The 25,191-nt window shown below is 34.5% G+C and overlaps 1 protein-coding gene across 4 annotated transcripts in view; it reads left to right on the forward strand.

Annotated features, from left to right (window-relative positions):
* Nucleotides 1–25,191, forward strand: part of CAB39L (calcium binding protein 39 like) — a 100,447-nt gene that overhangs the window by 37,825 nt on the left and 37,431 nt on the right. For 2 of the 4 annotated variants that reach the window (XM_030882319.2, XM_030882320.2), the window contains exons 4-7: nucleotides 1,643–1,841; nucleotides 14,096–14,237; nucleotides 18,906–19,070; nucleotides 24,288–24,406. In XM_030882319.2, the coding sequence (XP_030738179.1) occupies nucleotides 14,127–14,237; nucleotides 18,906–19,070; nucleotides 24,288–24,406 (395 nt within the window). In that variant the 5' untranslated portion in view covers nucleotides 1,643–1,841; nucleotides 14,096–14,126. The remainder of the gene's footprint in view (nucleotides 1–1,642; nucleotides 1,842–14,095; nucleotides 14,238–18,905; nucleotides 19,071–24,287; nucleotides 24,407–25,191) is intronic. The other 2 variants (XM_030882323.2, XM_030882321.2) reach the window with 1 other exon arrangement.

Below are 25,191 nucleotides of genomic sequence, written 5' to 3' on the forward strand. Positions count from 1 at the left end.
TCTGTTAGAAGAGCACAAGACTTTTGAGTGGAAACATAGTGGGAGACAGAGAACCTAAAAGTCTTTGGCACTAAAGAACTGGAACAGAGGACTTCCCTGGTGGCTCAGTGGTTAAGAATCCACCTGCTGATGCAGGGGACACGGGTTCGATCTTTGGTCCGGGAAGATCCCACGTGCCGCGGAGCAACTAAGCCCGTGCACCGCAACTACTGAGCCTGCGCTCTAGAGCCCATTGAGCCACAACTACTGAGCCCACGTGCCACAACCACTGAAGCCGCACGCCTAGAGCTGGTGCAGCAGGAGAAGCTACGGCAATGAGAAGCCCACGCACCGCAGCGAAGAGTACCCCCTGCTCGCCGCAACTAGAGAAAGCCCGCGCACAGCAACAAAGACCCAACACCAAAAATAAGTTAATTAATTAATTAATTAAAAAAAGAAAACCCCAAAGCAGGCTCTGACTAGCATCCTCACAGAGCTAGCATGTATTCCAAGCTTACCTTTTAACTCCAAAGAATCTAATAAAGGCCATCTAAGCCTGTCACTAGCCATCCCACTCAGTCTTCTACCTAATTCCTCATCCTCAAACCTTGCAGAAAGATCCATAATTTTAAGAAATTTTACTCTATAATTATACATGTATATTAATGAAAAAATGTTTTTTGAAACCTTTAGCTTTTAAAATTCTCATTGAAGAGGTATTACGTATCCTGACAAATAGTGCTTTTGTGTGATGGGGTGGGGAGGGAGGGGGAGACATTCTACACCAAATAGTTACATTTGGTTTGCACATAAATGGTGTAAGCTGCTCCATTTAATAGTTTTGGTGTTAATATTTCTCTATGTTCTTTATAATTTCCTTTTTATAACTAAATTGATTCTAAGTTTCAAAATATACCGTATTTTTTAATAAATTAAGTTTTCACAAAATTACACTGAAATTAAATTATGAATACTCATTCTAACACCTCCCTTGCTTTTTAGACTCTTCTGATCCGTCGTCAGAGGCGTTATCCATTGTGCCAACGCCCCCGCCCCCCCACCTCCCTTGCTTTTTAAAATCTCAAGATTAAATTAATAATACTGTGTATTTACTTGCTACACTTTCTTATTATGATTGGGAATAGCATCTTCCCTGGAAATCTAACATATTAGCAAATGAATCTGTTATTATCACTATCAACATGCCTTTGTTATTTAAATTTTTAAACAAGATGGTCAGACCAATTTAATTTGTTGACAAAACCATGCATGAACAAGTATAGGACTTAAAAGGAAAAAATTTGATGAGAAAAAAATTTTGTTTATACCTAGACTCTTTTTTTCCTTTGGCCAAGAATTAAATTTGCCTCAACTTAATTGCTTTACACACATTCTTGTGACATTGCATGATTGGGAAGGAGGAAGAAAAAGAGGGAGCTGTGACTGTGTGGTATGTATCTAAAAGAGTGCATTAGAGGAGGAGAGGAGAACGCATAAGCAAGCTGGTTTGACCAGAAACAGAACTGCCTGTGACAGATTAAGAGACAAGCAAGGCTTGGAATCTGAGAGCAAGCAAAGAGAGTGGAAATTTACAGCTGCCCTGTGTGAGTGTTCAGTGATCATTTTCTGCTAACTTTTTCCGGTGGTAACTTACTCTTCAAAGAGGGAGACAGAAAGTCAAGACAGGATTGTGGAAACTCTTCTCTGCCACGCTTTGGTAATAGGAGGCACCCTCTATTAAATGGAAGATAAAGGCTACTTCATCTAAAGTGCTTTGAGCCCCAGAGAGAGCTGTCTTCAGCACCTCACCACGTGTCTACTTTTCGTTGCTTAGGCGAGCCTGGGCTTTTCTGTAACATTTGGTGAGTATCAACCAGGTTACCTATAATGGTTCACAGAGATGGAATTAAAATTTAGTTTAGCTGAGGTTTTACAGTTATTGCTTATATTTTCATTTTAAACTGTGCTGTTACCTTGTTTCTTTGTGCATGATAAACTGCTGTTACTAGGAGAGGTTTTAAAAAACAACTACAAAACAATACTTCTCTGTTGCCTAAGGCACTTGAATCATTACCAACTATTCCGTGTCCATGGAATATCTTATTTTGGAAATGGGTTTTTATTTACAAAGAGTTTCCAAAAATAAAATAGTGGCAGGATACCATTTTTCATGTTTCTCTTTCAACTGAATAAAAATTCAAAAGTTACCTCGTTCCGTCTATTTTCAGTAAATTTAAAATAATCATTGTGATGTTTGATATTATCAATTACAGCATTCCCTCATAATTCAATTAGAAATGTTAATGATGCCATTAAATAAAGGGATATGTAATTTGAATGTTGAATGCTTCTGTTAGATCCAATAAGTGACACATGATTTTTTTCAAAGTTCTGGAGTGAAAATAAAAATTAGACAATTTACATATCAAACTTACCATTTGATACAAAATGAATGCACATTTCAAATTAAGGAATAAGGCAGTTATTTTGTTCTTATAGCTGGCACCAAACTCTTATATAATATTGTTGTTCTGCTGAAGAACTATTTTAACCAGATGCATATATGTATGTAAACAATAGAGAAGAGAAAAAAGAAAAAACTCTTAAAATATATATTCACATTCCAATAAAAACTTCATTTGTACAATCTTAACTTGGGAGATTGTATGCTAATTTTATATGTTTTTTTAAAGGCATCGATGGAAGGCATGTAATCATTCTTCTGTGTAAGAAGGAAGTATATATTGTTAGCTGCAGAAGTGAGTCATTGCTTAAAGATGCATCATTCTAAGCAATGTTTCTAGTTTGCCAGCCTCAAAAAAGATGTCCTTAGTTATTGATTCAAGTGAGTCCTTTAAGGCAGAACAACTTAGCAGAAATGAAAACTTAAGCAAGGTGTCAATGAACCTATTAAAAGGGTTTGTACTCTAGATATAATGTAAAACTACTGTACTTTCTCTAATATTTCCTGTATGTGTGCAGAAGCCTGTAGAACAGGTTTTGTTTTGTGGAGTTTTTTTAACCTATTGACCAGTGTATAAAAAGAAACTCAGCTTGTCTGTGAAAACCTTTTTAGGACTAGTATCTTATACTTGAAGTCAAAAGTAAATACAATAGAGATTATATCACAAACCAAATTTTACTTCTTTACAGAATTTCCCACACTCAGTCCTTAGACTGATGGAAGATTTACACATAGCTTCACAATCTTCCAAATAATTTTTTATTTTAAACTAGTAATTCATTGGTATTATCTTAGTAGTGGCACCATTTCTTAAGCCTATAGGATTGTAAATATAGAAATAAAAAATAAGCCATCCCCAATTTCCAAGTGTTTTGTACCTTAGAAGTTTATTTGTGAGTGGGTTGTTGGGAATTTGGGAACCATCTTCTCTGGGAAACAATTTAACAGATAATGATTGCTTGGTGTTTATTATAGCCTAAGTTTGTATTTCACTTACACAATAGAAAAACCATCACCACCCTGAAAAATATTAGAAAATCAATTACAGTGATGAAACTAAATATAAAAACAATTACAAGTTGCATAAGACATTATTTTTCCTAAATATTAATACTTGAAGAAAAGCAGTATGTTTATAAACAGCATTTCTAGGTACTTTTATGAGCTTCCAAGATAAATTGCACTGTTTATGAGATCTAATCTTATATTAAAATCAGTGATTTTTCTTTTCCTTGCTACAGGAATATTTCTAGCCATTGCTTTTATGCTTATCAGCCATTTCTGAGATCTAGCCCAGTGTCTGGCATATAAGTAGGTACCTAATAAATAGTTACCAGATAGGGACTGAACTCTTTCTTTGGTTTACAAAAATGGAACTGAGTAGTTTTTCCAAGGTACCCCAAAAAGGAAAGGGGTTTAGGGGCACACAGTTTTCATTACGAGAAAGAGAGAGCCAAAAATTGAATTTTAAGAAGCAAACAAAGCAATAGTAGTACAGAATAGGCCTAACTGTTAAGAGAAAAAGAGAAGACTGTGGTGTAACTTGGGGGTAATCTTGAATGAGTAAGGATGGTGATGAGGGGAGGCAATTTACAAGCTTGATATCTTGAGTACATGGGACATTCTGAAGTAAGGTGTCAACTTTAACTCAGAAGAATTATGTATTTGCATATGTGTACTAGGACCCATATGAAGAAATGTGGCCTATTCGGAAAACTCAAATTAGGTCTATCCAAATTAAGTTTAGTTACGCTGGCCCTAAAAGTTTCTCTACAATAATGGATAATAATCTGGAAAATATATATATGTAGATATAACTGAATCACTTTGCTGTATACCTGAAACCAACACAATATTGTAAATCAACTATACTTCAATTTTTTAAAAAAAGTTTCTCTAAAAGGCCAAGATATAAAATGTTAAAGTTAGTACTGCAGTAAACATATGTAATGAAATAAACAATACAATGAATGCAGATTATACTTAGATGATTTTTAGAGGCAGAAAAACCTTTCCATCTGATCAAAAAATACTTTCTATGTTCTATTTCAAATCATATTTTAAAAGTAATGATTTTGAGTAGTTCCAAGTGGCATATAATAGGTGCTTAATAAATATTTGTTGAATGATTGAATGAAATAATGTGGAATAGTTTGGACAATTTTCCATTTCTGAGGTATGGATGTCTGTGTACATGCATGTATAGATTTATAATGCAGCTTAAAGATAATATTTAGCTGAGATTCCCTTAACAAGGAAAAAATCTCTGTTAGCATGCTTTTTAATTATGGACATACTTAGTGTTCCACTGGTAATTAAAATAGTTTGTTTAAGATGAAATCTTTGCTGTTTCTAAATGAAATAATAAATATTTAATTTTATGACTTATATGTCTTAAATTTCCAGCAGAAACTCATCTAGTCTCTTCCAGCTGTGGAAGGATGAGAGGTCATATTAACTTACCCATCCAGAAGAACTTTACAATCCTGGAAGTCTATAGGATGAGAGATAATTTCAGCTAAATCACATGCATCTTTACTCTCCCATGTTAATGTTTTATAGATTGAGAGTTCATAGATAGGCACAGGGCTTACTGAAGCTATGAAATGGTTGTATTTCACACTGTAACTATAAACTTTGCCTTAATACCAGTAACAGTATCTAACCAAAATTTGATGATGATTTTGTATATGTATGTGCTTAAAAGAAAGACACGCCCCCCCAAAAAAAAGAATTACAAGTTTCCCTTGATAATTCTGTTGTGAAAAATAGCCATTTGTGAATTTCAGTGAGAACTGATGCTTTGATTACACTTCCTAGTCTTTGAGAATACTGACCTAGCTTCAGATCTCTGCTATAAATTGAGATTATGAAATTCAAATGTAAAATTATTATCCATTGACAATCTTTATTAGCTAATAGATGTAGAAAATTTTAACTCCAACAAATGACTGGAGCTGTCAACAGAAACATTACTGTGAATGAAGTTTCTGGTTGTTTTTCCTGGAACAGTAGTCTAGTAGGTTAATATTTATAATAATAAATTGGTAGTTGTATGTCTTCCTAATTTCATAAACTAGTTCTATTTTTAAATTGTTTCAGTGGTTACAATACATTAGAATTAAGGAGCAATTCCCAAGGACATGGGTTTTTTTCTTGTAAAAGAGTTTTTATTCTGATGTAAGTCTGATCAAGGCTTCCAAATGAGTAAGGGTACATAAAACACTTCTTACAAGTTTTTCATTTCTATGTAAATTGTTCATTTTTGAAAATGGTGCTCCCTCAAACTCTGTTAACAAAACTTATAAAAACAGGTCCATTCTTAGTCATTTTGAACTGAGAAAAAGGATGATCAGTGAAAGTTCTTATTTATACTTTGTCCACTGATTTTCACTCGTTTCTATAGGTCTTCAAGTACAAAATGCAATTGTGGTGTCTTCTAATTACATCTAGGAAGTATATTTTAAAATGGAATGGTTGAGGGATAGCGGGCATTGATTGGAAGGTACTTTGACATATGTAATATGTTTTATAATGGATTTGATATCATAACATATATAACAATAATGATATGCTTTGTAGTTTATTATATCTGTGAAGGTAATCAATGATTTTGTGGTGGGAAGAGGCCTATTTGGGATGCAACAAATACAGTAGAACGTTTAGGTGTACTTTTTTTTATTTTAAAATTTACATTCAATGAAATGTACCCATTTTAAGAGAACAGTTCACTGAATATTGACAAATACATATACTCATGTAATCTCCATCCCGTTGATTTTTAAAAATGAATCTTATTGGCCCAATTATTTGCCATAGGTGTACTTTTTGATTGCATTATTTCTATCTGTGAGTCCTATTTGGAATAAAACATAAAAGAATGGTAATTTCTGAACTTTCTTGAAATTTATTTTAATGTGATGGTTTAATTTTCTTAGTTTGAGCGAAGGTACCTGTGACTAAGTTTAAATTAGCAAGCTCTGTGAAAGGCTTTTGGAAATCTTCCTTTCTTACTTATTGTTCATTGTAAAATAACCTATGTGAAGGAAAACAAGGCTCATTTTTGAGTTGACTTTCTTACAATGAGTTAGCAGTTTGGTTATATTTTTTATGGTTTTACCTATGGAAATCTTGAGACTTCTCTTGTCTTCAGTGATAAATTTCCCACTCCATTAAGCTTTCGTGGAAAATCTTTGAACTGAAAACTATTATTGAACAGCACATTTGGAGGTTAGACATAAAGGCCTAGAGATACTCATTAGCCACCTACAGATAGACATTTATTCCCCTTTAAAATACTTTAAGGGATAACAGTGAGGGTATTTAATGCCCCAAATGACCTCTTCTCCTAGCTTCCCTTTCCCTGGCCCCCTTCAAACACACTCCTCTCCACTTACGTCACTGAACATGTTCAGATGAGGTATTTGAGTGATTGACTTTGGGTCATCTTTAGAGGCGCTCACACATAAGTTAGGAATATGAAATATTCTACTGTGCCTTAGGAAAGGGAATGCTGCCAAGCTGGCAAAGTCTACTAAAAATCTACAGGGCCTGAGTTCCCTGGGAGCAGAGCTGAAGAATTTTTTTTGGCTTTCTCTCCAGAATCTGAGCCAAGTGCTACTCTTAATGAAATTTCATAGCCAAGTAAATCATATTTGTTTGACTAGTGCTTTGAAAAGACATGATGATCAGATATTCCACAGTTTGAACTTTAAAAAATGGTGATTTAGTCATTAAAAGTATCATTTATGAGAAGGTGTTTCCATTGTAAAAACATTTGCATGATCTATTGAACAAAGTTTGGGGACAAAAGAGAAACTTTGAAGGAAGAAGAAAACTAAGTATTTATAAGCCAGCTACCCAGAGGCAATCACTGTTAACTTTTTTAAATGATTTTTTCTATGCATAGGTTTTGTGTATTTGTGGTTTTGTTTGCTTTTACATAGTTGTAGTTATGCTCTATATTATGGGATGGTGTTTTTTTAACATGTACATTTTATTTCACATTCTTTGTAAACATTTTCATAGCCATATACTATATTTCATCAAATCTAAGAAGCCATTGGTTGTAAGGCATATACTCTTGTACCACTAAGAAAGAAAAAAAACAAAAACAAAAAAAAACCCTGCCAGTTAGTATAAGGTTCCATCAATTGTAAGACACATGCACATTTTAGAGATGTTAAAATATGGAAAAAAAAGTTATAAAGGTAACCTTAATTAGTTTATTTTCTTAGGACAGATTGATAGAAGCAGAATTACTAAAGTCAGAGGTTGTGAATATTTAAAGGCTCTAGATCCATATTGCCAAATTATTATCCAATTTATACTTCCACCAGTAAGAAAAGAGAGGGCCTGTTGCATCTCACCATCAATAGAATTGAATTTTCTCAAAACAACAACAAAAAACTTTGTTATATGATGGGCAAAATAGTCCTTCACTTTAAGTTTGCATTTTTCCATTATAGAGAATAAACATTTACTATGTGTTTAACTGTATTTCCTCCTTTGCGGTTTTCTAATATCTATGCATTATTTCTTAATGATTTTCTTATTTGTCTTAGATCTCCTTTTATAATGATATTAGCCCTCTGTCTTTCATATTCATGTCACAGAATTCTCTTATTTGTTGTTTGCCTACAATGTTTTTATTATTTTATCCATAAAAATTCAAAACAATTTATTAGATTTGTAACATATTTATATTAACTGATTTGTCAGTCTTTTTTTTTTGAGATTTATTTCATCACTTCTAAAATTAGAGAAATTATTTTACAACCAGAAGTTTGAAAGTCACTTATAGTAACATCTATATCTGGCCTCTTTTGTTCCATTGGTCTGTTTTTCTTGTGTCACTTTCACTTATAGCACTTGATAGCACGTTTAATTTCATTCCCTCGTAAGAAATCTTCCTTTTTAAAACTCGTTATCCTTGTGAGTTTTTTTTGGTATTCTTGGCTTAATTTAGTTACTAAAAACTTTTTTGGACTTGTGACTGGAATTGTATCAAATTATGGACTTTAGGATTATTGACATTTTAATGATATTCAGTTTTTCTATTCAAAAACAAAATAGGTTTTTCTATTCGGTTCTTTTCTTAGTTACATGGGTTTATTCCCCACTATTATAGATAATACAGAAAAATATCAAGATGAAAAAATTTTAGATGTATCACAAATCTCATTCAGATATTACCATTAACATTAGCTGAGCCACATTCCAGAAATAGTTCTGTGGCTGTATACAATTAAAAGGGTGGCTTGCTGAAGGATTGAGTAGACAAATAGACACATCTTGTACATCTTTAAGTACGTCTTTCATTTGTTAGTTTTCTACTTCAGGAACAGTAATTATCCTTATGTTGGATTATCACTGTCCATTTTCCATAGTGATGGATTCTTTATTTTTAACTTTTTATTTTGAGATAACTAAAGATTCACATGCAGTTATAAGAAACAATACAGAGAGATCCTGTATACCCTTCATCTAGCTTCCCCCTGTAATGACATCTTGCATACTAATTAGCAGGTAGTGAATTAATGGATAATGATCAGCACTTTTTAAAAAAATAATGTAGGATAGAACAGATAGAACAGAATGGAATCTATCCAGAGGGCAAGTATTGTTTCATGAAACAATTATACAATCATTTATACATTCCTTTGCTCTGGATCACAATATAAAATGCATTTCTTACTACAAGTCACTATTTAAAAAGTTGAAACCACTGCCCTAGAGAAATTCTCATACAAATGTATAAGTAGACTGGCAAAAGAATCTGTGTTATGATCATGCGTGTAATAATAAACAATTGAAAACAATTAGAACTCGGAGAACTGATAAATAAATTGTGGTATAGTCATACAGTGGGATGCTATACAGCACGTGAGATTTGTGTATTAACACAAATAAATCTCATAAACACAGTGTTGAGGGAGAAAAAAAGAAACTGGCCATGTAATACCATTTCTATAACGCTTTAAAGCATACACAACAATATCACATATTGTCTGTAATATTAGTAGAAGTGTGAAAGCATATATAGGTAAGGGTAATGATAAATAGGTACAGTATGAGCCAGAGGGAAATGGGATCAGAAAATTGTACCAAGAGCGTTGCTTTAGTTGTTTTATTTTTTAAGCTGGGTGGTAAATATACAGCAACTTGTTACATTGTTCTCTATTTCTTCTTCTAGATGCCCTAAATATTTCATTTAAACTAAATTAAATTAAAACACCTAGGGGAAAAGGTCCTGTTGAAGCATTTTGATTAGCTTGATGGTGTCACAATCCATTTGTGAGCCAATTGCTGTAGCCAGGGCAGTGGAAGGAATACTCTGGCCCCGCCTGGGTCATGTTCCCACCCTTTTGGTAGGGTGGGGTGAGAAGGAGAGCAGACAGGTCTAGCACCAGAAAAAACAGGCACCAAAAAGTACCAGAGATTTTCTTTTTCTTTTACTTTTCTGATTCAGTTATTTCTAATTCTATTGTTATTTCCATCATTCTTTTCTTGAGATTTTTGAGGCAGTTTCCTTTTTAACTTATTTAGTTGAATCCTTATTTATTTTTATTCCTACATGAATGCATTGTAGATTTGCACCCTCCCAAATGTTCTGCCAGCACTATCAAGGCTCCCTTTCAAGAACTATTTCTGGTTTTTAGCATTTATTTTCTTGAACTCTTGTGGGTTTGACTCCATCTCATCTTTTTGTAAGAATTTTAGTAGGTGTACACGGTCTATTCACACATAAATATGTTGGCTAGAGACTTAATTGTGAGGTTATAGACTTTCCCTTTCAGAACTCTGTAGATTCTCTCCATGGTTTTATGACATGTAGTTTTATGGAAGTCCAAAGACAGCTTAATTTTTATCCTTTTTGTTGTTAACAGTCATTTTGTAGGAATGAGCTTTAAGAGAAGAATGTTGGTTTCTTCTAAAAGCCACAAGGCACTGAATTTGGAGTCTCATCATTAATCTCAACTAGAAAAATTCTGTAAATGACCACATTTAGATCTTTTTTTCTGCTTAGGCTGTTTTATCTTTGTTGTTTCTCTCCATTTTTTAGTTCCTTTTGCATTTGTTGTCTTCCTCCACCTCTTTTCATTGTTGTAGTACCCGTTTTTATAGATAGAACACTGTATCTTCTCCATATTTCCATAATATATACTATACACACATACACACGAACACACACCAAGTACCTTTTCTCCATCATTTAAGTTTGTTTAACCTTTTCTGGCATTCTGGCAAAACCCTTTGTGTGGCTGTGTCTCCCACTACATTGTGCACCCTCTGAAGCTTATTTTGCATTTACTAGTGCAACGCCTCACACCTTACAGGTGCTCAGTAAATATTTTCTGAATGAATAAATATAGACTAACTAATTGTGTACCTTTTGGTTGTCCTCAATCAATTTTCTGTGGGGTCATTTCTGCTGTATGCAGATTTGGATTGCCATGCTGCATTTTGGGGTGTTTCTGTATATGTGTGTATATTATGTGTTTTTGATCTTTTATCTTGACCAACTCTCTTTTTGTCTAAGTTCTTCTCTTCCTTTTTTTAATTTTTATTTTACCAATTATATCTATTCTATCTCCTACAGAGAATTAATTTTGGAAGTAACCTTTCCTGTCGAAGTCCACAGGGCATTTCTCCCCTTTGCTTGTGCTTTTTTTTTTTTTTTTAGTAGAAACTATTTATTTGTTGTTTATTCTGTTCACTTACTTTGGAAAGTGGAAAAGTACAATAGGGCCCATGTCAGTCCTCTGATATTTGTGTGCTGCATGGCCTGCTGTCAGCACTAACGCCGGAGGGCAGGCTGATGTGTGCAACCCCACCACAGCTTTCAGTGCCCAGGAGGCATTCACCTGGTGTCAGTCCGTTGGACTTAGCATGGCATCTTCTCCTGTTCCTGCTTCTTGTGTTGTTGAAATATAATGTGTGTTCTATAACTCTGACATAGAATTTATTACTATTACCACTTTATCCCAAGGAAGCACCATTTTCAGGACTCCATCTTACATACTTTATCTTTGGCCTTGATGGAGTTAGAATGGGTGTGGACCAGTGATGAATATGCTAGAGCTCGCTATATTTGGCCTATCTAATTCAAAATATCATGCTCTATCTTTCTTTAAGAATCCCCCTTGCAGTATAAAGTTTCCTCAAAAAATTAGAAATAGAACTACCATATGATATAGCAATTCCACTTCTGGGTACTTATCTGAGGAACATGAAAATGCTAATTCATAAAGAAATATGCACCCTCATGTTTACTGCAGCATTATTTACAATAGCCAAGATATGGAAACAACCTAAGTGCCCATTAATGGATGAACAGATAAAGCATATGTTCTGTGTGTGTGTGTGTGTGTGTGTGTGTGTGTGTGTGTGTATAATGGAATATTATTCAGCCATAAAAAGAATGAAATCTTGCCATTTGTGGCAACATGGATGGGCCTTTGAGGGCATTAAGCTAAGTGAAATAAATCAGAAAAAGACATATATCATATGATCTCACTTATATGTGGAATCTAAAAACACCAAAAACCAAGCTCATAAGTACACAGAACAAATTGGTTGTTGCCAGAGGTGGAGGGTGGGGTGTGGATGAAATGGGTGAAGGGGGTCAAAAGGTACAAACTTCTGGTTACAAAATAAGTGAGTCATGGGGATGTATTAAAAAATAAAATAAGGTAACTAAACTGGTACTAACAAATAAATATAATGTATCTGGGCTTTCCCAAAACATTTGGCAAAATTTTTCTTGATATCTTGGTGAATGAGATGAAAAAAAATATGAGTTAAATGATATGACTAGGTGAATTCACAGTTAAAAAACAGAACACTCATTTTACAGATAGAGCAAATGACATGCAGACAAGGGTGATAACTTCGGAATCATAGCGGATGAATTACCAACTCAGAACAATTTGGGGGTTTAAGTACCTCCTGTTTGTTTAGCAGGTATGTTGAGTGCCACTTAGCATTATTCTTGATCACAAACAACAAATACTGAAGAAAGTTTTTGAAAGCGTATAAGGTAACTCAGAGATTTGACAGAAGTCCTAGGGAACCAGATTTGGGAAGTAGGAGTCTAGGGAGATGAAGTAAATATTTAGAACCATAGCCAAGGATATGCCAGAGGAATAACTGTTTAGAGTATTGCTATCGACTGCTGTGTACATTTGTGTGTAATATTCTTTATTGATTAATTGCATCATTGTTAATAAGAAAAATATGAGGAAAAATGGAATTAACCCAAAAGTCTATCAATAAAGGTATTGGTAAAAAAAAAAAAATAAAGGTATTGGTAAAATAAATTATATAATAATTTAATAAGAAATTACCAAATACTAGAAGTAATTACATAATATGTCTGTATAATGGATATTGCTATAAAAATATTGTAGTGCATCTAAATATATACTCATAGAATGATATTCAAGATATAAAAAGTGGGGAAAAGTTGAAAAATACTATATTTAGTATTTATTCTATTTTGGTTTTAAAAAATATATTTTTATATACATAGAAAAAATTCAGGAGGAATATGTATCAAAACTGATAATAGTTGTTGCCTCTGGATGACTGGTTAATGGGAGCCTTTGATTTATCACATCATATTTCTGTAATGTTTGAAATATTTTTGCTAATAAATGTAAAGTAAATGAATATGCCTCTACTAACTGGAGCCTTTAATTTTAGATTTTTTTCTAAAAAAAAAAAACACATTTTTAGTGTAAATAGGGCAATGACAGCTATATTTGGCTTTCTCTGCTCTATGTAAATAGATGTTCTCAAAAAGAAGAACTGATTTTCCTCTTCCCCTCCCACCTCACCCCCCATCATGGTAGTCCTCATTTCGTCAGTGAGTATGCCAGCTGAATGTTTGAAGAGTAAATAAAAAACGGATTCTAAACAATTTTACATTGTAATTTTGTGATTGCTGTGGAGTGGCATGTTTTTAAACATTGCTTTACCAAAGTATGTGGATCCTAATCCCACTTTTGTTTTACATGTTTTATTTTATCTATGATTATTATTATCACCATCATCATCATCACTCTCTTTAGTCAAAATACCTAGTTTTAAATATCAGGTTATTCTCTAAAAATACTCCTTTTCCCCTTCTTGCATAAATCTTGAATTTCTATTTTAGGAAAGATTTTAAACTTTGAGTAAAAACTTTTAGGTAAACTTTAAAAAATATCTTTCTTAAAATATTTTATATTAATTTAAATTTGGCACAAAACTTCGTGAAACTTGTTTTATTTTTTTAATATTTATGTATTTATTTATTTGGCTTCGCTGGGTCTTAGTTGCTGGACGCAGGATCTTTAGTTGCAGCATGCAGATTCTTTAGATGATATGTGGGATCTTTAGTTGTGGCATGGGGGACCTTTAGTTGCGGCATGTGGGATCTAGTTCCCTGACCAGGGATCGAACCTGGGCCCTCTGCATTGGGAGCACAGAGTCTTAAATGCTGGACCACGAGGGAAGTCCCAATGAAACTTGTTTTAGTTTGACTGATTTTAATGTTTCATATTACTGAATTGGTTATTGAAAACTTATAAGACATTTTGGTATAACAATTTAATCATGTTAAGAATTATAATTATAATTTTTGTTTATTTGTTTGTTTGTTTTTAGCATTCCACATTGGAAGAAGAGATTTCTATAGATGAAAAAAATGCCTTTGTTTAGTAAATCGCACAAAAATCCAGCAGAAATCGTGAAAATTCTGAAAGACAACATGGCCGTTTTGGAAAAGCAAGACAGAAAGACAGATAAGGTATGAGGTAAAATAATAACATTTTTATTAAAATACATGAATAGACCAAAAAAGCTAATGTAAAAGCTTCATGAAGAATCCTAAACATGGTCTGTGATGCACTCGTAGGCTCTTTGTAAGTACGTTTAAATTGATTCCGGGTTTTATGCAACTGATAATTGTTGAGTCTGTTGTCTTGAACTCTTCGTTCACTTTCTAGAGCCTCTGACCAACCTTGGATCCCTCTAGACTTAAACTAAGGGGTGACACCCCACCCTCTACCTCTGGCAACCACCAATCCATTTCAGTTATAAAAAAGAATGATATCTTGCCATTTGCAGCAACATGGATGGACCTAGAGGTCCATTATGCTAAGAGAAATAAGTCAGAGAAAGGCAAATACTGTGTGGTTTCACTTATATGTGGAATCTAAAAAACAAAACAAAACAAATGAACAAATATAAAGTAGAAACAGAGTTATAGATACAGAGAACAAACAGGTGGTTGCCAGAGGGGAGGTGGGTTGGCGTTGGAGGGGGAAGAAATTGCTGAGGGAGATTGAGGTACAAACTTCCAGTTGGGTGTGAAAGGTACAGTGTAGAGAATATAGTTAATAACTATGTAATACCTTTGTATGGTGACATATCATAACTAGACTTATTGTGGTGATCATTTTGGGTTTTTTAATATATATATTTTAAATATTTATTTATTTATTTGGCTGCGCCAGGTCTTAGTTGCGGCACACGGGATCTTCACTGCGGTGTGCAGGATCTTTTAGTTGCAGCATGCAGGCTCTTAGTTGCGGCATGTGGGATCCAGTTCCCTGACCAGGGATCCAACCCGGGCCTTCTGCATTGAGAGCTCAGTCTTAACCGCTGGACACCAGGGAAGTCCTGTGGTGATCATTTTGAAATGTATAGAAATGTTGAATCACTGTGTTGTAAAACAGAAACTAACAGTGTTGTAGGTCAATTATACTTCAAAAACAAACAAAGAAACTCAGAAAAAGAGATCAGATTTGTGGTTACCAGAGGCAGGGGTACTGCAGAGAGGGAACTGGATGTAGACAGTCAAAAGATACAAACTTCCAAGTGTACTATAAGTAGGTACTAGAGGTGTAAGGTACAACATGATAAATGTAAGTAACACTGCTGTATATTATGTATGGAAGTTATTAAGAGAATAAATCCTGAGTTCTCATCACAAGGAAAAATATATTCTTTTCTTCTCTGTTTCTTTAATTTTGTATCTATATGCAATGATGGATGTTCACTAAACTTATTGTGATAATCATTTCATGATGTATGTAAGTTGAATCATTATGCTGTACACCTGAAATTTATACAGTGCTGAATGTCAATTATATTTTAATAAAACTGGAAGGAAAAAAACTCAGAATGAAGAAAAAATCTAAGGGGTTATACTGGTATATAATATTATACTGACATAGAGGGTAAAATGTTTATATTTAAAGATCAACTGATAGTTTCTACTACAGTGCAGCCTCTTTTTTTTTTTTTTGGCGCACCACGCAGCATGTGGGATCTTAGTTCTCTGACTAGGGATTGAACCCGCGCCCCCTGCAGTGGAAATGCGGAGTCCTAACCACTGGACTGCCAGGGAATTCCCAGTGCAGCCTCATTTTAACATTGTTTTAAAGTCCTACCAAGAAGGGCTTCCTCAGAGGAAGGGGTTTTTAGTAATTCAGTTATTCCTTCAAAGGGACATTGAATCCTACATATATAATTTGTCTCTAAAGGGACTAGTTTATGGCAAGATTCAAGATATCTGTAAAATAAATACCCTTGAGTTAATGGTATCTTTCTGTCCCAGTGAATGATACAATATTGTATTCTTGTAATGATGTAGAAATGTATTTTTTATCCTACATCTTGTAAGGAATGTAGAAATATATTTTTATTTCTAGTGTACTTTGTAATATTGAGCAAAATATTGGCTCAATAGAATGAAGAAATGACCTTCATATTAAGAGTGAATCTAAATAACAAAAGAGAGGAAAAAGGAAAAGACATAAAAAGACACTAATTTTCATTAGTGATCAGGAAAAGTCCAATTAGAACAACAGTAAATTCGTATTACATTCCTACTATCTTGTCAAAAATGAAAAATGTCTGATGCTATTAAATGTTGACAAGTGTGGAGAGCAATAAGAACTTTCATTCACTATGAGTGATAAAGTATAAATTGGTGTTTGGAAATGAGTTAAGTATATTATCTGTTAAATATGAAGATATACATGTTCTAAGACCCTGCAGTTCCCCTCCTAGTATAAACTCTAGAGATGTTCTTGCAAATATGCACCAGGATGCATGTCAAGAATGTTCGTAGCATTGTTGTTCATAGTAACCCCTCAGTGGAAACAACCCTGATGTCCATCAACAGTAGAAGTGAGAAGTTGTGGTCCAGCCATTGATGGAATACTACAGAGCAATGAATGTTAAAGAACTGCTGCTACATGCGGCGGCAAGGATGAACCTCCCAAATATAGTGTTGAGTGAAAGAAGCAAATCATAAGAGGGTACAGGTACTATTCCAAATCAGCAGAACTAAACTATGTTGTTTTGGGATACAAACATAGGTGAGAAAACTATAAAGAAAAGTAAATAAATGATTGTCATCAAAAACATAAAAGTATTTACTTCCGACTGAAAAGGCGGCATTCAAGTGACGTCTGGGATGCTAAAAATGTTCTATTTCTTGACCTCTCTTATGGTCACACTGGTGTTTGCTTTATAATTATTCTTAACTCTATATATGTTTAAAGTAATCTTCTGTGGATATATGTCGCAATTTAAGGAACTTCCAACCTTTAATAAATTAAAGATTGCTTTAGCAATATCATAAAATGTATCTGGAAACTAATTTTTTAAGTAGTGTCATGCTACTATGAGTTACTTTTATTATTTTGCCTTATTCTCCTCATTTCCTTCTTCAATTATAATGATTAGAATACAATACTTGAAAGTAATAAAACTATATTTCTTTAAAAACAGTCAGCAAATTGTTAACTAATTGGCCTGTTTTTTTTCTTCACCTGTTTTTTTTTTTTTTTTTTGGTATCCCATGCTTCCTTGCTTGCTTTATTTATTTATTTTGCGGTACGCGGGCCTCTCACTGTTGCGGCCTCTCCCCTTGCGGGGCACAGGCTTCAGACGCACAGGCCCAGCGGCCATGGCTCAGGGGCCCAGCCGCTCCGCAGCATGTGGGATCTTCCCGGACTGGGGCACGAACCCGCATCCCCTGCATCGGCAGACGGACTCTCAACCACTGTGCCACCAGGGCAGCCCTTGCTTTATTTATTTATTTATTTATTTATTTATTTATTTATTTATTTATTTATCTTCACCTGTTTTTAAAAAAATTTTCTATTGAGTGTAATTAAGATACCATATAATCCACCATTTTAAAGTGTACAATTCAGTGGTTATTAGTTTATTCACAAGGTTGTGTGACCATCACCACTATCTAATTTCAGAACATTTTCAGCACCTCCTTCTCCCTTACCCAAGCCCTAATACTCACTAATGTACTTTCTACCTCTATGTATTCTCCTATTATTCTTTAAAATGCAATGAGGGCTTCCCTGGTGGCACAGTGACTAAGAATCTGCCTGCCAATGCAGGGGACATGGGTTCGAGCCCTGGTCTGGGAAGATCCCACATGCCTCAGAGCAACTGAGCCCGTGCGCCACAACTACTGAGCCTGCACTCTAGAGCCCGAGAGCCACAACTACTGAAGCCTGCGCGCCTGGAGCCCGTGCTCCGCAAAAAGAGAAGCTACCACAATGAGAAGCCCGTGCACCACAGCGAAGAGTAGCCCCCGCTCACCGCAACTAGAGAAAAGCCCGCGCACAGCAACAAAGAGCCAACACAGCCTAAAATAAAATAAATTAATTATAATTTTTTTAAGAATTAATAAAAGCAAAATTATATGTTTTTAATAAAAACATATAAAATATGAGGCCATTTAAAAAAATGTGAGATCTTTTGCTTCTTTTTTTTAAGTTTCATAGATAACAAAAAGATAATGATTATGTGTGAGGGATCAGTGGATTGACAAAGGTTATGGGTTTTGACAATGTATGATTTTGTACCTACTCCATTAAAAAAACAGAATAATAGGGATTTGTTGAAAAACATTAACAAATGATTTAAATAAAGACTACTAGCTACTGATAAGTCTTCAAAATGGACTGAATTTAATTTATAAATTAAATTTGTAATTAATTACTAGTAAAGTTCAGTATGAGTATGATTTAAGGAAGTTCATGGGGGCTTGCCTAGCAGTCCAGTGGTTAAGACTGCACACTTCCACTGCAGGGGGTGTGGGTTCGATCCCTGGTCAGGGAACTAAGATCCCACGTGCTGCACAGTGCAGCCAAAAAGTAAAAACACTTTTTTAATTAAAAAAAATTTTTTTTAAATAAAGGAAGATCATTTCAATTATTCTAACTAAGTAGAAATACTGAAGATCTCTCTTTTATAAATTAACTTTAGTAACATTTTCTGAAATAAAAAACACAGTGCCTACTGAATGGTTTTTGTTTGTAACTGTACACAGTTCTTTAATCATAAATAAGCAGGGCTCAATAAGTGGTTTTTGTTTGTTTGTTTATAACTTGAAATTTTTTATTACTCAACTATTAGCATACTTTTTGGTCACTAGGCTTCAGAAGAAGTGTCGAAATCACTGCAAGCAATGAAAGAAATTCTGTGTGGGACAAGTGACAAGGAACCCCCAACAGAAGCTGTGGCTCAGCTAGCACAAGAACTCTACAATAGTGGGCTGCTGGTGACACTGATAGCCGACCTACAGCTGATAGACTTTGAGGTAAACTATCTGCAAAAGGATGACAATTCTGCTTTTCAATTTTTATATACATACCAATATTTGACTGTAATTTTTTATTATTACTGTTTATATATTATTTAAAATCCCATTTTCCCCTGAAAGTTCTAAAATCATCTTAATCGTTTTTTTAAAAAAGCAAAAGGTATACTGGAATTAAGTTTTATGCAGCTAAGTAAGAAACTTACTGGTCAATAATAATAATAATAATAGATAACATTTGTTGAGTGCTTACTGCATGTTGTACAGTTTCCAAGCACTCATCTCATTTAATTCTGAAAGCAACCTATATATGATTGGTACTATATTATTAGTCTTGTTTTACAGGTAAAGACCCTAAAGTTCAAAGATATTAAGTAATTTCCCCTAAGTCACTCAGTTACTAAGAGCCTAAGCTGAGATTCAAACTTATTTTCTCCAGACCTGTTTCTTTAATTGAAATATTTATACCAATGATTTAAGAAGTTTGTTAAATGCTACTAATATAGGATATTTATCTCATTTTGAAAGCAATTATACCTAATTGCCTAAATAATAAATAAAACAACACCTAGAAACATAAGTGGTGAATATGTGTAAGCATTTTATCATCAGTGGTTCTTCAATGAAATATATATACGTAAGGCACATTTCAATGATGGAAGTCTTGGTTTTGATTTGTTTGCTGTTTTGTTACCACTATCAGGCTTTTGATACTCTCAGGTAAGTGCTTGGATCTCCATTAATTCTCAAAGATAGAAGAGAATGGAGATTTCTGAAGTAAATTGCTTTGTGTTTTGTCACCAAGGAAGTTAAAAGAAACTCATTACAGTGATTAGACCAAGATAAGGTCAGGGCTCTGGGGATCTGTGGAAATACTAGCCCACAGCTCTCTGGATGGCTTAGATAGGGGAAGATTTTGGCCGACTGGAGCAGAGGAGGAGGAATGCAGGGCAAGACTGCTCTGGACAGTGAAGTCAAGTGTGTTGACTAGAAACTACACTGACTGAGGGCCTCTCAGGGCCCAGACTTCAACTCAGCCTTCCTTTCAGAAACACCTGTTTTTTTCTTTCCTTCCCTCTCTTACCTGTTTCTCTAACCTTGACATTTTCTGCTCAATAATCTCCTACTTTTCCTCTTGCCTGGCTTGTCACTCTCCCTCCCCATCTTACTCCCTATTTCCTTTTTAAACCTGGCATATGTGGAATTAAAGTGTAGTTTTATCATTGTGTTTATATACTTTCATGTTTTTTAAATTTAGTTTAAAATGAGGTATTATGGACATTTGTAGGAGCTGTGCATAGTGGAAAAACACTTGACTTGGATTTAGGAATGTTTATAGAGTCCCTGCTCTGCCATTTGATAGTTAGTATCATAACCTCTTTGAGACTAAACCTTCTCATCTATAAAATAGGAATAATATGAACTTATATCATTGTTTTTAAATATTAAACAAAGTAAAATATATATACATATACATGTTATGGAAGAACACTAAATACATGTGCAGATATATACAGATGTCAGATAGTATATTTTCATCTTCTCTCTTTCTCAAACTTAAGTTAAATGTAAGCTGGTTTATTTTTGTTATAACCTTTGATGTTTGTTTCTGTGTTTATTATTTTAGTTTTAAATTTAGTTGGTGAGTGACCATAACTGGGAAACTCCCTGCTCTTGGAATACAGTATTATATTTCTATAAATCTCCCCTTGTTTTGCACATTTCCCTGAAAGCAGCAATGTATTAAGCTATTATCATCACTAATTAATATGTTAGCTTGAGTTAGTTTATGAGATTAGCTTAATTTGCAATGGGATGCTGGAAGGAATATGACCAAGGTTGGTTACGTTTTGAAGAATGAGTCAGGGATGAGATGTCGTCAGGTCCAGTGACCTGGAGAAGCCTTGAGCGACCACAGAATAGCATAGGTTCAAAGTGCTCTCCAAGAATTGGGGAGGTGGGAGTAGACCAGAGAAAAACTTAGGGTGCCTCACAATTTTGTGCAGCTTTGGCTTAGAAAACAAAAGAGGAACAGTAAGAAACACTTATGCAAATTTCCCTTATTTTACATGGTATACTAGAAATAAATATAGAGAAGTTTACTTAAAAATTATTTGGGGATTAAGACATTCAATTGCCTAAAAATTGACTTATACATTATCAAGTAGAGTAAACTTTTATTCTCTGGAATCCTTGGGGAAAAAATTATCTTTCTGAATATGTGCATTTTCCATATAGCTAAAGATTAACTCTTCAAATGAAGAAAGTTAAGTAGATTACTTTTGTGGATTACTTTACATTTTCTTTATAACATGCATTGTATACTTGCCTCTCCTCCAAAATTATATACTAGATGTAATCATTTTTTACTGATGACTCAACACTATCATTATGAAGGTCTATTATCATGATAATTGCAGATAGTTCTTTTTTTCAGCTTTATTGAGGAATAATTGACCAGATGGTTCTTGACTTTGTTCATTTAGTTGATGCCTAGAACATAGTTATAAATGAATGTGATATTCAGTAGGTGAAGCTGTCCTCCTCAATCAAACCCATAGCAAATAAATACTTATAAATACTCTCGGTTGAATGAATGAATGAAAAACAGTTAAAATTGAAAATGGTTCAGTTTTAAGCATTCCACCAACTATATACTCATAGTATTTTCAGGAAGGATGCACCATTACTAGCATTATGAGCCCACTTGCAGAAATGTTTTGTGTATTTCTATGGACTGGAAGCATGAATGATCAGCCCACAGGCAGCAACTTTCCTTCTCAAGCTTAAAGTATCCATATAAACTAGTGACCATTTGATAAAACTCCGTCTAATCACACAGAACCCCACCCTCCTCATCTCTTGGTTCTTAGGTAGCCCTGGTACAGCTCGTTCTGGATTGAGAGTATCTTGAGTACTAGGACTGCATTTCCCATGCCTAGTTCCATATCCATTGGTTGGATGAATGAATCAATGTAGGTATGAGAGTGAGAAATAGAAGCAGAGGTAAGGGAATTGGAGCAAAGGAAGACGTCCCGAAGCACAGCAGTAAGCCACTTTTCTTAAAGAATTAGTAAATGTGTAGAGCATAATTCAGGAATAACGATAATACTTCAGTAAGTGAGTAGCCTCTCCTGGGGCTTCTTTGAAGAGTGTAACAGTCATTTGACTGTAAAATCTTTGTTATATTTTTATAACAGGAAAGGAAAATTATTACTTTACGGAAGGGCTGCAGCTTTTGCCAGATAACCTAAAAGGATGGAGCATTCCTTACAGAAAAAAAAAAAGAACATTTGTTTAGAAGACACCTACATGGGCTTTTTTGTTAGTTGTGAAAGGTGAGGTCTCTAGGCAATGTTTGGAAGGAAAAAGACTGAAAGAAAAGAGCTTAGATTCCCTTTGCAGAGTAAAATAACAGAAATTTGAGAAATGCCGTCTCTTTGGCTAAATTTGATAGGAGTAGGAAATAGAAGAGAGATAGGAGAAGGGTCTGGAGCAAGGGAGAGAGAAGGCTCCAGAGCCATGACAGAGGAAGGGGCTTAAGGAAAAAGATGATCAGGAATGCTGAGGAATCTTTAATAATCTTTAATTATGATGTGTAGGATTCAATTTGAAGTTGTTTCTGCACTGTGCTATAATTACCCTTTGTTACCCTTAAACCCTTGATAAAAGAACTATGTACTAATAGTATATGTCAAATGAAGGAGAAGAGGTGGTTTTCTGTACTTGGATAAACAGTATATAAAATAACTAGCTGAGAAAATAACTAGTTGTAGAAGTTAAGACAATGAACAAGGGCTGAGAGGAGCTAGGAGCAGGGATTTGAAATCCAGAGCTGATAACAGTGATGGTGGCCCAAGGCTTGGCTTTAGATTGGGTAGCAGAGACTGACTCAGGAATCTGTGTGGCAAACCCATTTTCTTCTTCAGGAATCAAGAGGAAAGTGGTCCATTGGGGTGAGGAAAGTATTGGAGGATCCTGCTGTTACGTGAATAACGGCTAGTTAGAAGACAGACCTTTGGGTTAAAATTGTTTGAAAGAAAATCTCATTACTTTATAGCCATAAATTTTTGTCTAATCCTTTAAGCCTTAAAATTGCTGATGAAAAAAAATACTTCAGCATATTCTAATGAGGTAAAAAAAAAAAGAGTTATGGCTGAGATTGCAAAGTTTCTGATTTGTGGGCTCAGGATCAAACTCAGAGCTGTGTTTTTTGATGTTTGGGCACTATTCAAGACACAGCTTTACACTCTTTGATGTTTTGAAACACAATGTGATAAGAGATCAAAGGATGAAAACGTATTGCATGTAAGAGTTGATGCATTCATTTTAAAGGCAGGTGTGCCTTGTGAAAATAGGCTGGATGCAAAGTCAACTGTTCAGTTTGAATTAGAAAGCAGCTCAAAGAAGCAGAAAACTTCCTAGGGAGGATGGGAGGGAGATGCAAGAGGGAGGGGATATGGGGGTATATGTATATGTATAGCTGATTCACCTTGTTATACAGCAGAAACTAACACAACATTGAAAAGCAATTATACTCCAATAAAGATGTTTAAAAAAAAAAAGGTAGAAAACTTCCTACTGTGATAATTTAATCTCTAGGCTTGGGGATAGCAGACTATCTTTTGTCTCCCCTTCTCTATCTTTCTACTTTACCATCTTGAATCTAGCATGCTCTTCTAGTCCATCTCTAATTTAATCTCTAATGATTATTAGAGATTGCTACGTTTAAAAAAAATAAGCTACGTTTTATAAAAAATAAGCAAAATAAGCACTCCAGGATCAGCTTCTCAATAAGCCATTTTATGGTCCTAAGTTTTTGAAAATTTCCATTCCCTAAATATCCTTTTCTGTTCCCTGGCCCTCATTAAAAAGTGGTCCTTAACCTTTGGTTTTATTACTATAAAAATGAGAAATCAGAAAGCCTTGAGACACAAGCTTTGACTGTACTTCATGCATTTAACAGTTTGAAATGCTTACTATATGTGTAGGGCATTGATTTTATTTGATCTTGATTTTTTTGGTTGTTTATATATTTTGTACCTATCATTAGACAAATTAAGTCAAAGAATTCACAATCTCAGGTGGGAAAATACTATGTCATATTAAATGGAATGTGTGTGTGTGTGTGTATAAACAGCTTTTGAAATAATTCACATGCCATGCAATTCACCCATTTAAAGTATACAACTTAATGGTTCGTTGTTTCTTTAACAGGGGAAAAAAGATGTGACCCAGATATTTAACAACATCCTGAGACGACAGATAGGCACTCGGAGTCCTACTGTGGAGTACATTAGTGCTCATCCTCATATCCTATTTATGCTCCTCAAAGGGTAGGTGCATGCTTTCCTTTAAAGTAGGTTTGAGTTTAGAAAAGTTGTTAAAAGTAATATATAGCATTAGCCTCATTTGAGAAAACGATCCCTTTTGGATTCATATTTGCCATGCTTGAAGTTAGCCCTCCAAATCTATGTCTCTGGGATTAGTCAGGCTGCAGCAAAATCCTTTTTAAATAAATTCCCTTCCACTTACTGCCTCTCTTTCCTCCACTTTCCTGTTCTCTCTTCCTATTACATTATTGCTTGTGCTTTCCAATCTGCCCTTTTTCTAGCTGCCCACTTAGCCTCTTTGCATAAGACTGAATCCCCTCATTACACAAATACACACACACACACACACACACACGATATCCTTTCAATGGCTAGCATCTACTATGGTGACATGCTTCACGTGAGGATAGAATAAATATCACTGTATGTATATGGGACCACAGGGCAGCCAAAAAACTAAAGTCAGGTCAGATAATAGAATTCCTGATTATTACTTTTTATGTATACTCATTTACAAATGTTTCTTGGGCATTCTGAGGCTGCTCCAACTCCTAAAACCAGAAATATGGATGTAGAAAGGCTTGGGGATAGCAGACTATCTTTTGTCTCCCCTTCTCTATCTTTCTACTTTACCATCTTGAATCTAGCATGCTCTTCTAGTCCATTTCGTCTGTGTTCAATTCCCGAATCCTTTCTTGTACATTTTAAAACATTTTATTGTATCAAAATAATACATACCACATAGTTTAAAAATCAGAAATATCAACAAACATCAGCTCTTTGTCTCT

Source organism: Globicephala melas, chromosome 18, assembly GCF_963455315.2.
Source record: "Globicephala melas chromosome 18, mGloMel1.2, whole genome shotgun sequence".
Classification (NCBI taxonomy): Eukaryota; Metazoa; Chordata; class Mammalia; order Artiodactyla; family Delphinidae; genus Globicephala; species Globicephala melas.